This window comes from Cataglyphis hispanica, chromosome 26 (assembly GCF_021464435.1).
Source record: "Cataglyphis hispanica isolate Lineage 1 chromosome 26, ULB_Chis1_1.0, whole genome shotgun sequence".
In the NCBI taxonomy this organism is placed as follows: Eukaryota; Metazoa; Arthropoda; class Insecta; order Hymenoptera; family Formicidae; genus Cataglyphis; species Cataglyphis hispanica.
The window spans coordinates 715,441-730,231 of NC_065979.1; the positions used below are offsets into that span (position 1 = coordinate 715,441).

Sequence of the window (14,791 nt, forward strand, 5' to 3'; positions counted from 1 at the left end):
CAATATTTTGCAAGTCGGTGCGTTTCATCGTTTCGACGGTATCAAAACACGCGCAAATTTAATTCAGGCGATTAAACCTTTCGCCAATCATCTCCGACGACAATTTAATATCATTTGTTTACTACCCTTTAAAGAGATTTCAATATTATACATATATTGCGAAGCAATATTATAAATGCCTTTATAATGCAACTGTATCAGAAATTCTATTTAGAGCTCACCGATTTATATAAAACCGATATTTATATGACGTAAAAAATAATCATTTTTTTTTCAATCAATATTATTAGTGGCGTGCTTTGTATTTTTCGCACAGCAAAACAAAATATATAATTATTAATTCTATTATTACATTTCTCTTCTCTTTTCGGCGAATTATGTAGATTTTTAAATATATTTCCATTATTGAATTAATAATAACATGTGTAAAATTATTTCTGTTTTAATGTTTTTGTGTTGTAATGTAACGTGACTTCCGCACAAATGAATAAGCTGTTTGAGGAATTAAGTGAAGAATAAATGCGCTTAATGCATTGTATTTTATATCCGACATTATCTTCTTTCTACAAAAATTCCAAAATCCATTCACAGCAACACAACGTTGCCCACCGTTTACGAATTTTGTTCATTTGCAAATGATAATAAAAATCGCAACGTTATACTGAAATAATTATAAGGCGATTATGTTTTGCCAATAACGGACGAGTCCCTCATAATCATGCCTGTCTTCGTTGTCGAAACGCCGAACGTGAGGTGAGTTAATATCTAGCTCGAAGCCGCTATGTATCGTATCGCCCACTTTGACCATATGATAATCCTATTGCAACGGATACCTCGTCTAGCGTGTACTCAAGATAATTAGATACGCTTCCTTTGATCCTGATAAGAACAGCATACGCATCTACGCGCACGGCCATTTGGATCGAGTATCCGCGGATTGATTGGTCAATGTCCGAAACATCGTATGGGAATCATGTGTCGCGTCATCATCAATCAGGAGATGCTAATCTTTGAAAGGAGAATTAGCGCGATTATGTGAGCGGATATTGCGCGCTGTTATCGGGTTTTGTCTCCTATTTACTACTTCGTACACTTGCTTTGTTTGAGGATAAATGTACCATATTTGCCGTACCTACATAGTGCATTTGCTGTATATCATGCTGATGAAAGTGCGTCCAGAAATCGAGTTGCATGGAGATCAAATAACAAAAGAATAGCAGGCAAACAAAAAAGGCAGATGACGTTTTCATGCACAGATTATTGATGAATTTGTAACTCCACATGGACACGTACGTATTGTACGTTCGATGGCGCAATCAAATAAAGAGCTGAACGATTAATCAATCAAATCGTTATTCGTTTACCCGCTTGAACTGGTCAGTGGAGCAAACGATTATCTGTTTGTCCATCTAATCAATGAAGCGATTATATAGTTAGGTTTTATGTATCACTTATACGAGAGAGGTAATGAAAAAATTTAAAATACATGATAAATACATACGGTTTCAAAATTAAAAGAGAAATTAATCACACGTGATGAATAGAAATTTGCCAATGTTTGCAGCTATTTTTTCATTCGTTAAAAAAAAATTAGTTTTTTAAAAATAATATTAATCTTTCGATTGTATACAAAATTATTGTAATTAAAAAATTTTTTTTCTATTAATAATATTTCAAAGTAAAAATTACTTTCGATATTGGTCTTTTTTTTTTTTTATCAGAATTAATTTTAGATCTATTACGATTCCAATAAGATGAATTTGACATTCGGTAATTGGTGCATTCTCTGACTGTTAGATTGTCTTGCAAGCAATACCGGATCTCGATGGCACTTGCGAACTTATACAACGCTGTAATTCGATATCGCCAACACTTCGACAGAGTTGCCGTTAATTTTGCGAACTAATCGGTCCATAGTAACCACATGAACGTGTAAACGCGATAGCGAATTCATGGTTAGAGTAAAGGGACTCGTTCCGTCTTCAAGGATGATAGAGCATTACGAAGGACGATACGGGAGTCTCGACTCGCAGCTTCTCATTTCTTTGCGAGGACGCGACGGTTACCTCTCTCTTTCCCTCTTTCACTCTTCCTTTCCTCACATTGCCACCGAACTCAACCACGTCGTAGTCTTTAGTCGAGTTACCAAAGGGGAGACGACGGCGCGGCCGTGTTCAAAAGCATTATTAATTAAACGCGACACCAGTCCACTCACCTATGACTTCCATGTCCGCGTCGGCGCTAACTGAGCTAAAGTTCGGCGCCTCTGCATTAATTTCGCACTTGTATTTGCCGCTTGCGTGAAGGCTCGCATTTTGCAATACTACAATCTGGTCATTCGACTGTTCTTTCTGAAACAGAAAATGCAAACTCGTTGTAAAATCATATAAATCATAGTACCAATAATAAAAGTAAATATAAAATAAAATACTAAAAAGTTAATTGATGTTACTTAGAGATTGCCGGCTTGCGATATTCCATTCGAGATAATACTCATTAATTATCTCCTACATTATGACTTTGCAGTATATATATATATATAAATTAAAATTTCTTTCCTTTTTTCTCATTTGAAAGAGAGATGTTACACAAAAATCTATTTTATGATTAAGTTCTTAATTGCAAGCTGACTATTATATGTAATATTAAATTATAAACTTTACAAAACATAAATAATTTTTTAATTGTAATAAATATAAATATAAATTTTGAGAGGACGGAGATAGAAAGAAAGATACATTCAAATTATATTTAACGAGTAAAGCAACAAGAGATTGTATATCGTTTATTTAATAATATGTAAGTATTTATATTTAATAATGCGCAGGCGTCTTAAAGCATTTTAAAATAAAATATTTTGCGAATTTTTATATAGATAAAATTATCAAAAGCAAAATAAATAAATCACAAACAAGGATAAATTGCATTAAAATTAAATGAAAGATGAAACACTTGAAATATGGGAAATGGCGAGAAATGTCTATTACATTTGACAATACGTGAAAATTAATTATATATCAATCATTTGCTGCGGACTATTACAAAATAGAGAATGATAAATCTGCAGTACCTTCAAGATACTGCAAATAAAAATGAGTTAACTCGAATAAAAAGAGACACATTTGAGATATAGCTGCTGGAGAAAGTGTCGAGAAATGGACGAGACGGAGCCGCGATTCTTCCGAGCTATTTGACAACATTTAGTCGAGATATAATAATTCGTGTCATTACGGTAAAGCGGGGCGACAAGACTTCGACTTTACGACTCATTTCGTTTTTAGAGCAATGTAGTTATGACGTTACAAATGACGGTCGCAGATCGCGCATGATTACCAAGCGTAAGAATTATTCTTTTTTCTTTTTTGTTGCAGATTTGCGACTTGCAACTTTATAAAAGGCTCTTGCATTCATACGCTTTTTATTGTATTAAAATACATTTATTATCTCTGCCCTAACTTACATATGTTAAAGAAAAGAAGACTAATTAATTTGAGAGATCTTTGAAATATTTTTAGAATAAAAATTTCTTCAGAAAATTTAATATAAATTTAAAAGTGATTACACAAACTTAATATTATATATTATATAAAACTATAAATTTTTTTTATAATAAGTCAACAAGACAATCGTAGCATAATTATTGGCCAGATTCCTTACACTATAAATTCTTATGCAAAAAAAAAACATGACATTACGCAAATGGGCTTTCTCTTTTTTCTCGCCAACTTTTAAATGTAACGGAGAGTTTTGCAAATAAAAATAAATGGAAATATATAATCAAAACTTGCAAAATAAAATGGATTTATTGAAATAAATATAAAAAAATATTCCCCTCCTTTTTAAATAAACATTTCTTTAATTTTTAAACCGGCACAATCAATCTGTATTTCGTAATTATGATACGATACTATAATTCAATCAAAGTTAAAAAAAAAATAAAAGTTTCAAATTTAAAAAACTAATTTTGTCCATCTATCTAAAAGACAAATATGGGTATTCAATTTTATATAAAACGATCTGGCTGGCACTTGGACCGCATATAAAGAAATATATATGCGCACTTAAACGAGCGAACATATATGTACTTATTCCATTTATATGCATATATATATATATATATATATATATATATATATATATATATATATATGACATATTTTAGCCGTCCATAGTAATCCACAGAAGGTCGATGCTACGACTTTAAGAATTATGCTGCGGAGTTGCGAGTCTTTTGGGTGGGCAGAAAATTGGAACACTTTTTTGCTATTCGAGTTTATGGGAAGTACACTGTAGATATGTTCACTATGAGGACTCCCAATTTTGTAACGGAACTGAAAGCTTTGGTATATTCACGATAACAATTTTTTCTCACATTCAAGTGAATTTATAAAATAATTGTATAGATTCCAAACAGTTTCCAAATAATAACCCAATTTCCTAATAATATTTTAGATAAAAATTAATGTTATAAAAAAATGGCAATTTATCTATTGGACATAAAAACCGAATTTCTATATTATTTTTATATTTCTATATTAAATCTTTCAAATTTCTTATTATAATTCTGTTACAGCTATTATGTTTGTTAGAGAAAACATTTAGAATTTCAATAATATATTTTGTTTACATGTAAATTATATAAGAGAAACATTGTATTTTATAATCTTTTCATTTTAGCATAATTTTAGCCTAGCAAATTATTAAAAATTATTTAAGAAAATAATATCTTGAAAGCGATTAAAATAAAGATTAAATTAAGAAGAGTTACCTAAAGTAACATTAATATCATAAGAAATGATTTTGAAATAGAGAGAAAATGATTTCGATCTAAAATACTTCAGTAATAAAATTTGATAGTAATAATTGAAATTTGGAGAGACAATAGGACATCTTAGAAGTGTGCTAATTTATTACAGTAGCAATGTACCTATAAATTATTAAAATACGCAAGGCAAATACGAATTATGTTGTATCAAATAAGAAAAAAGTGACCACATCAAGAAGTGGTCAGAAAGATAAACGCCGTTACCGAAAGGTTTCGTACTGCTACCTAATACCCTGATGTGGGAGAAATCCGCGCGGAACTAAAAGTATCTGAAAACTTTTCAGGAAACACCTTTCGCAGGTACAATAAAACTTTGCACAATTGTGAGGAAATAAGAGCAATGTCTCTTGTAAAGATCTACCTTTGAAGATAGTGACATTGTTGAAGACGTTATATAAATTTACATATAGAAATGGAACGGTATAAATAATAAATTCTGAGAAATTACTTTTCGCGGATCTAATTAAATAGAACACTCCCCGTTTCATTAATTGTACAATGTACAATTGTACAAATGTATAATATATTATATTGAACAAATTAAATTTTTGGAAATAATTTAACAAATAAATTATATTAATTTTTTATTACGTTAAAGTAAATGCTTGTCAAAATTAATACAAAAAATTAAAAATAAATATATTCTTTTAATATTAATATTTAATATTAATATTTAATATTAATATTTCTTCTTTCTTTATTTGATTCAATGTAACAAATTTTAAATTATATTTTTCTCTGTTCTATTTAAATTTTCAATAGAAAATAATAGAATAGTTTGTGACATTTAGCTTTGTTCATGTCAGACATACTTCAGATTAACGAGAATAACGAAAAGAAAAGTTCGCCTACAAATGGAACAATATATCTATATTCGCGAGAAAATTCAGGACAACCGAAGCAGAATCGAAAAATCGGATGACCGAGCATGAGAGAAAAGGTCGGGGCAGTACGCCCTCATATGTCTGAGGAAATTTTATTACCGGTAGTAACACGTCCAGAGATTTTTCCAGCAGCGGAGAAGTACACACAAACGCGTCTCCAGAAAGAGAGCGGAAACGCAAGGAGAGAAGGCGCACCGGCCACGATCACGTGGAGGAAGTCACGAAGTATAAACGACGTGGTTCCTGCACGGCAATGTTGACGTTTATCTCGTACTAAAGGCGCTGTCGGACATAGAGTTCTTACGCCGACAAATCAATTTATGTCCCACGAGAAAAGTTTCGCGAAAACAAGAGAGGAAATGACGGCGAGCAGCGGAGACCGCGAGAATCGTATTACCGTCGACAATATTTCCCACCGGCGGCAATTCGCTCTTCAAACGGTCTGTTTTGTAACAATAAACTAATAGGTCAAGGTACATATTTTGTCAGAGAATATTATTCGAAAGGGCTGTTGATTCGAATCAATCACCGACGTCCATTTACGCTAATTCTGATTAATTCAATTTTTTTCTGGGATTTTTTATTACTAACACGAAAAAAATTATAATATAAAAAAGTTGAATTTTGTGATTCTCATATCTCCGTGTGTATGAAAAGAGCAATAATTAAAAAAAAAAATAATAATTAATTGTTAACTCAACATTAATTAATCAAAATTATTTGAATAATTAATACATGACTTTTTAACACTCTTGCGAAAAATATTGATGAAATTAGAACTTTGCAAGAAAGACGAAGTATTCAACTACCAAAGCCAACTCGGTTAGCACGAAAAGAGTCCATAACTAGCGGTTTACCGGAGCGAATCAAAAAAGCATGACAGCGTAAAGAGGAGCACATGATAACTTGCTCAAAGCATCTGAGATTGTTTGTTGGCTTCGCTACGGAAGTTTTCCGTAAGAGTCGAGCGAGAAAGAGTTAGAGAGAGAGAGAGAGAGAGAGAGAGAGAGAGAGAGAGAGAGAGAGAGATTAAGAGAAGAAGAGAAAAACATAGAGAAAGGGATTAAGAAAGATAGAGGAGAGGTTTTCTCCCTCTCAGAAGATAGACACCCATTCTAGCACATCGCGAGAGATTCAGCTGTTGATTCGTTCTCGATGAAATTTCAGACTCGAGTTGGCAGGTAATTTCAAAGCTGCGTGCTTCTCCCTTTCTCTCTCCCTCCCTCCGCTTCCCTCCTTTTCTTTCTTTCTCTAGCTTACTTTATATCCCACGTGTCCTCCTCTCACAGCTTCGCTGCGTTCCCATAGAGTATAAGTCTTTTTCATCATTTTTCCAAGCACCTCGGAATCTCTCTCGGTTTTACGGCGAATTAGCGAGCGCCTTTCAAGCTGGCTGCATCCGAACGCCCGATGAAGGTAAACGCGATTACACGTGCAAACGGGAGAGATGAAAACAATTTTTATATTAGCTGCTCTTTCGCATTTCCGAAAACGCAGAGATATTTGTCCGGAACTATTCTAAGCCGCGAGATTCGTTAATACTATTTTATTATTCGCGTTACTCGCATTACTGGAATATTAGAATATAAAACACGTGATGAAATATTATAATTGCAGAATAAAAAAAAAGTATATTAGTTCAATTTTCCAATTGTACGGACTTTTTCTTCAAACTAGCGAATTAATGACGAAAACAACAATAAAAAAAGAACAAAGTTTATGAAAGCATAGATATATCAAAGAAACTAAAAAATGTTTAACGGCGTTCAAGTTTAAATAATTTAATATTAACATAAAAATTGTACATCAAATCATGCTTCTTACACTAGATAATAATAATTTTGATTTTATCACGATACAAGAACAATTAATCTTCAATAATCGATTTATCACGTGCAACTTTGAAAAAAGCAGAGGAAATACAATAAATATTTTTGGTTATAAGCCACGATCAAGATTTCAATATTAGTTTTGCGATATCCAGCCATCAAATGATAACATCATTTTATAAATAATGTTTTTTATTGGAATTCATCAAAAGTATTTGATGCACGTATAAAAGAATTTACGTTGGAATGCTGTGTTTAACTGTATTGAGATTTATCTCACTTTAAAGAATAATGCAAACAATTTTTTTTTGTCACTTAATCGGTAAAACGTTTATTAAACCAGAAATTAATAATTAAATCAGTTAAAATAAATTCTAATATGTTATATAGCATCAACTAAAGACGAATCAATTGTTCAACAAATCATTGTTTAATTTTGCTAAATATATTTCGTAATTTAATAATAATAATTGAAAATTATATTTATTTCATAGATTTTGTAAGCATGTAAAAAAAAATCGTATGTGCGTCTATAAATAGATTTATAAAAATTACAAACAGAAATTGTAAAAAGCTCTATTTACAATAAAAGATAGAAAATAAAATACTTTACAGCCCTCTTTGTTCGCCCCGCTTAGATTAACGACGGTACATCTCTTTAAATTTTCGTGATTCTTTGCACTTTAATACACGTCAAGAATCAGGCGCGGGGAGAGAGGCAACAACGGCCGACGGACATGATCGCTTTTGTCCACGGAGAGTTTTCTTTGTCGATATCGGGGAGCCATTGGACTGAGCCAGATTAATAGTCCGCTCTCCAATACAGGAGATTCGAAAGATCGGCGGCCCGACGGGCGAAAGGGATGAGCCGATTCGACTCACGTAATGCTCGTTACACGTCGGACGATATTAACGAGCGCCAAGAAGAGCGGAACTTTCGTGCCATCGAAAACGTGAATCGGAAGCGGACGCACCATCTCGGGAATCGAGACGATCGCTCGCAGCCGGAACGGAGACCGTCGATCCGCCCGTACTTTAGAGACACGCTAGTTTACTTCATATCTCACGCGTACGGCCGATTTCTCCGACGAAGCTGTCGTGGTCCGCGGTCATTTCCGCCGGCGAAAGGATCGAATCGGGCACTCGAAAATTACCGCACGAATCCCCACAGCGTGCACCTGCACGAATTGTCAGACCGGATGTCTTTTCATCCTCAGAATTCGTGACACATTATATATATATATATATATATAAAATTGCCTTATATATTTTTTTTCTTGATTAAAACCTTATGAATAGATTCATCATTCGTCTTAAATTTTCGACACATTATTTTTTTCAAATTATTATTTTTTTCTACATGAAACTTTAAATTTTGCTAATTTTCGATCTCGAAATTAATTAAAATAATTGTATTATATTTTTTCTCGGCGTAAATAAGTTAAACTATTCACAAATATAAAGTAGCTAAGTGGATCTTAAATACGTATTGCGACAATTAAATCTCGAATTATATTTTTATGCCGACAATATATTATAGGTACATATATAACATTCGCACATTCAATAACGTTTGTTATTCTCGTATATTTTTTATCATACTTTTGTATCACTAATAGTTACCTGTCGATTACTTAAAAAGAAGAAGAAATTGGTGGACATGTATTCCCAAAGAATAGTGCCATATTTTCGTTTGTCTTCGTGTTGCGCATTTGAGCACTTCTATTACGATGATACTTTTTATCACAATGTATATTATCGCGATCGCGTGCGGTCTCCACGATTGCCCAAGTCCGTTTGCGGTCGTGATAAGTGTGTATTATCGGAGTTTATTTACATTGTTGTATACTTTGAGTGCGTAGCGCTTCATTTTTACGCGACCTTGTTTATATACATATATATACAAATGTGTACGGTGTCTTCAGGCACGCGTCGCGGACACAATTTTCCGCGACTAGGAATAAATTGAAATATTTTATACGAATTTCTCACGCGACACACATTCCTCTTACATTTGTCCGATTCGATGCTTCTCTTTTTGCGATGTCTACATTCTTTCTCCCTCCATGTCGTGTCTGGAGTAGTTTTACTTTAGTCTCTCTCCACGAGAAATAATCGACACGATTCCTTTACGATCGAACGAGCAATTCCCCAGTTAAACTCATTGTCACTTACCTCAGGTTATTCGATACGCCATGTGTATACATTGTCTATGAACTTTTCCTATCGATGTCGTCAAATAATTTTTCAATTACCAGATGCTATCGATAATTGTTCATTAAAAGTTTCCTTTTTAGATTAAAATATAAAATTTAATACCGGTATAAAAGTAATCTGTAAGTAATATTTATACCATAATTCTATATGATTCTAAACTAGAAATATAAACTAAATAATTCAATTTTATTAAAAAATAAAAGTATCTATATTGTTTTCGGAAAAAAAGTGACAAAACTTTACATTTTTCCTCGAAATTAATAATAAAATAATAATTAATAAAGTAATAATAAATTAATAATATTTTTCTCAGAATAAAATAATTAGGAAGAATGTAATAAAAAGAAAAAACAGAATATTGTAATTTTAATAATTTCGATGTCCTGCGTAATATACTACTGGAACTTATTAAGATATTCTTGATGTACTTATCTACCGCAAAGCGTCCTACGTCAAAGCAAGTATGTAGTCGTAAAGGTAATTGCGCTTTACAGCTTGTCCCGTGACACAAAAGGATCGCGTCTATAGATATTAAAACGTAAGATAAGAAAATTGACAAGGAGAGAGAAAGTTTATGTAGTTATCTGTCTTATTTCTTATCTTGCTCCGCGTACATAAAATGTTAAACATGCGCGAGCAAACTTGATGGAAGGAAAAATTGCAATATCGTAAGATCAAGATTACATACGAATGGCATTGTTTATTCTTAGAAATAATTATTTGCAAAAAAAGAGAGACAAATCATGTTTAAATTAGAAACGTTGTATATTCTTTTATATTAAAGAAAATTGACTCGATATTTGGAGAATTCTTTCAATTGATTATCTTTACACAAAGTATTCCATTTGCTGACATTTCATTATCTCTCGAAAGCTTGTAAATTATGAAACTTTATTACATACATAATTCAGACTCGTATAGATTATCTGAATTGCTACATATAAGACCGCATTTTTTATGTAATAATTTATTTGTCACAGTTATTATGAATTGATATCGATGAAAATTGAGCGGATTAAGGGTAGTCCCCATCAAACCTGATTAATCAAAAAACGAGCTATAAATTTGGTAGCAAACTCGATTTTTCCGTTTCGCGGGCACGTAATAGCAATCGGCGATGTCGCGTGTTCATTAAAAACGCGGTCGATTCTTTTTCAATGAGCGATTATCGTGACCTATATATCTGTTGCATCACGGCACGGAAGCGGGATGCATCACCCTCGTGCAATCTCTTTTCACCAAGATCTCTGAATTCAGCCTCATCTACTTCGTAATATAAAGAGTAGATTGGCGCCGCTAAATCTTTGCGGAAAGCCGTAAAACTTGAGCGCTCCCATGTACGTTGTTGAGTACAATGGCGGTCTATGATATACGATGCACATTCCCTCGCGCTATACGAACCACACCGCCTGATAGTATACCCTAGTCTATTTTTTTGCCGGATCTATATAAAATGGGATGAAGTACATTGATAACGTGATATGTGATTGAACGCTTTCGGCAATTTTAAAGTCAAAATTAAATTACGATTTTATTTTAATAATAATAAAATTAATAATGTCTCTTCATACTTATTATCTCAAAAAGAGGATATAAAATATATAAATCCTTAACTTGTATAAAAAAATCTCATTACATTATAGTAAAAAGATTAGAGAGAAGAGGAGATTGAATGTATTATATATCTTCGCGCGCGTTTTCATAAAAAAAAAAAAGAAACTATATAATGAATTATAAAAGTGTTAAGTAATAGTGCTTTAAAAGAGCATAAAGTTTATTTTATCCCTGAGATGTTAAAGTTATAATAAAAAAATTTTTACAGTGACACGCAATATAATTATGCACCGTCAAATGATTAATTACGAAACTTTGGAGATTAGATGGCAGAGAATATTTTTTTTTCTCTACCTAACACAGATATTTTGATTGCAAGCAACAAGGACGATCGTAAAGCTCGCGTGTTAAGCTCCTTGTCGAAGAAATCATTTCCATTTATCGAGCGATGGGACAAATATTTTCGAAAGGAAGTTTACTTATCGTTCGCGGTTTCGTTTGCGAGAGGACTGATAGTTTCTCTCGTCACCTCCGATTTCTATAACCCGTGACGTTAGAGCAAATTTTTTCATCCCCCTCCTTCTCTTTTTTTTCTTCCTGCTACGTATGCTCGAGCGAATCGAAGATTTTTCCCTGAAATTGGTATCGTAGATCAGGTCGAAAGCTCCACTTTGTTTGACCCGGAGGCTCTCCAACCTGTTACCTGGCATCTTGGATATATCGACGTTTAAGACGTATCTGCGGGAGGTTGCCTTCGAAAAATTTATCGGGTACTCGCGATAGATTTCGAGATTTGTCTCAAAATTCATCGTCCATGACGCATCGTTGCGATGTGGCGGTCTTCAATTCGAATTTATTTGTCTGCATCTCCGATCGAGTTCGAATTTTATTGAATGATTTATCGAAACGGACGTAAACGTAAATCTAGATTTAAGCTAATCCGTACCTGTTAAAATATTTCTCATTCGGATTACAGACATCTTTTATCTGTGACGTACTTATTTGCTTCCATTTACAAGTGTCATTCGCCAATTTGTCTATTTTTGAACTTTAAAAACGTCTACATGTTTATGACAAAGAGATAAAATTTATCGATTCTTTTTTTAGAAGCAAAACGCTCTTAATCAAATGAAGGACATTGTATTCGATGAAATGTTAAAGATTTAATATTGAAAAAACACACATATAGTGCACTGAAATATAATGAGATACGAGAGGGTATTTTACTCACGTCAACTTTAACACCATTGACAAGATAGGTGTGGCCTTCTTTTGATCGTAGTAGATATTTGTAGAATACCTCGTGGTCCTTATACCATGTAATGGCATAGAGAATGTCTGCTCCCGGATCGTATCTGAAACAAGAGATTAAACGAGACATGTTATTAAACGCATGTCATGACTGTTGATCGAATAATTAATAGATACTAAGCAGATAAGCCTAAAAGCTCACAACTATCTTCACTCTTGTGACATTCTGCAAAATATTATATTTTAATAATTCGTGATCGCATTGCATTTTTCTCATATAAAATAAAATTTATGTATGATATATATATATATATATATATATATATATATATATATATATATATATATATAATATATTACACCTCCCACCCCAACTATCAATTTTTTAATATTTTTAAAGAATATGTATTAACCTTTCTTAAAAAAATTATATTTAAACATGGATATTAAGTAGGTAGGTTTTTTAGTTTCCAAAAGTTGAAGCGTCAGGTGCGCGGGAAGAAACAATCAATCGAATCCGAGAGTTCGATCTAACAAAAAAATTATTAAAAAACTTAAATTTTATTGTAATCGTTATTCTCCCATAAAATCTGAATTTAAATCTTATATGAATATTATTATAAAGCAAATACAACTTTACAACACACACGGCAAGTTTGTATGCAATACACATATGTGCCGGTGCTCGTTCCATCATCTCAAATCTTCATCGTAGATTGGCGGTGAGATCCTGGGAGCTAATTGTATGGGTTTTTGTATGGCCGACCAATATGCCTACCTTTGCTACTGAAGAGTACCCATCATTCTATTCACAAGCCGCTTTTATCGTGGACGCAATTTACGTATCCAGGGACTAATCGGTTCTGCGGTTCATTCGGTACAATAGAGATGAGTCGTGGAAACGAACAGGTACTGACGAGTCGGGAATAAAAGTGAAATGAACGCGCGTCCTATTCGTACGCCCCGGCTTCAGATCGTAACCTTAATTGCTCCTCGTTCGATTATTTCTATCGTTGAATCGCGCTATTAATTGAATCGCTTCTCTCTCCACTCTTTTAAGAGTAGCACAAATATATTTTCCGGACCTCCAACTTTTAACGTGCTGCTTATTGTTGTGCAATTAACAGATCGTCAACGAGCGTTTAAATTGAGGCGTCTGTGGCCTATTCGATATATATTTATAAAGTTTTAATAGGAAACAATTTACATATGGACGTTGCATTTACATATGCGGTGAACACGCGTTAATATTTCCGAGTGTACTAATTTCACACGATCAAACATTAATCTCATGGCTGCGCTTTGTAGGAAATAATATTCAAATTGACACAAGGGAATGCTGTTCCCTAGATGCATTTGTGAATATGCATTTTTTAAAATAAAAAATTATAAAATTAAAATCTTTACTTTATAACGCAATTTTTGCACATGTTCAGTATCCAAAAATATGCATTATTTTTCGACAGATTATTAAAATGACAATCATACATAAAACTTTTGATAAGAGAAGTAGCATCGTTTTAAAAATCATTGGCAGTGAAAGTTTTTTATATTTGTTTGAAAGAGGCAGGTCCTAAAAGCATCGATATATAAACATAATATTTCCAAACTCAAAAAGACATAATATTTATAAATTGTTCTAATATGATTATTACAACACAGGATTCAGCAGGAAGAAGAGATTGAGGAAATTATTCTCGTGTGACGAGACTCGAATGCGAAGCAAATAACAGTGCATTAATTCACCAATATACGTGATCGAAATACACTAGCAGCAATCTGTCATTTTCTTAATCGAAATTTATCTTCATTGCATTCGGAGCAATGAATCAAAAATCAGTTGTCTGTATCCGTAATTTTCGTAATTGTCATACATGTTTGCGCATAAAATGCTAATGCTGATAAAATTCTTCGCAAAGATACACAGATTTTTCAATATATTATACTTAAATAAATGCTCTGAAATTATTAAGTCAAAAGCTAATAGGCGAAATGAAATCGTTATCGATAATTACGAGTAACGAAAGCATTACTGTGTTCGCTCGAATAATAAATTAGTTGCAAACTCGAGTAACGAATTCATTTTTATATCTATGTTCATTCGCAATTAAATTTTACCTTTGATATTATGTTCGGAACGATTGATCCGGTCGGAAGAGGTACCTTACTCCACGACCGCGCATTTGTCGTTTTCGCTATAATCGCCATTCTGGATAGTCTTCCCCGTCGTT

General features: G+C 32.9%; 1 protein-coding gene across 3 annotated transcripts in view; it reads right to left on the minus strand.

Annotated features, from left to right (window-relative positions):
• LOC126858604 (basal cell adhesion molecule-like) overlaps positions 1-14,791 on the minus strand; it is an 84,346-nt gene that overhangs the window by 20,942 nt on the left and 48,613 nt on the right. For all 3 annotated transcript variants that reach the window (XM_050609082.1, XM_050609081.1, XM_050609080.1), the window contains 2 exons: positions 12,541-12,664; positions 2,216-2,351 (listed from right to left, as the gene is read on the minus strand). In XM_050609082.1, the coding sequence (XP_050465039.1) occupies positions 2,216-2,351; positions 12,541-12,664 (260 nt within the window). The remainder of the gene's footprint in view (positions 1-2,215; positions 2,352-12,540; positions 12,665-14,791) is intronic.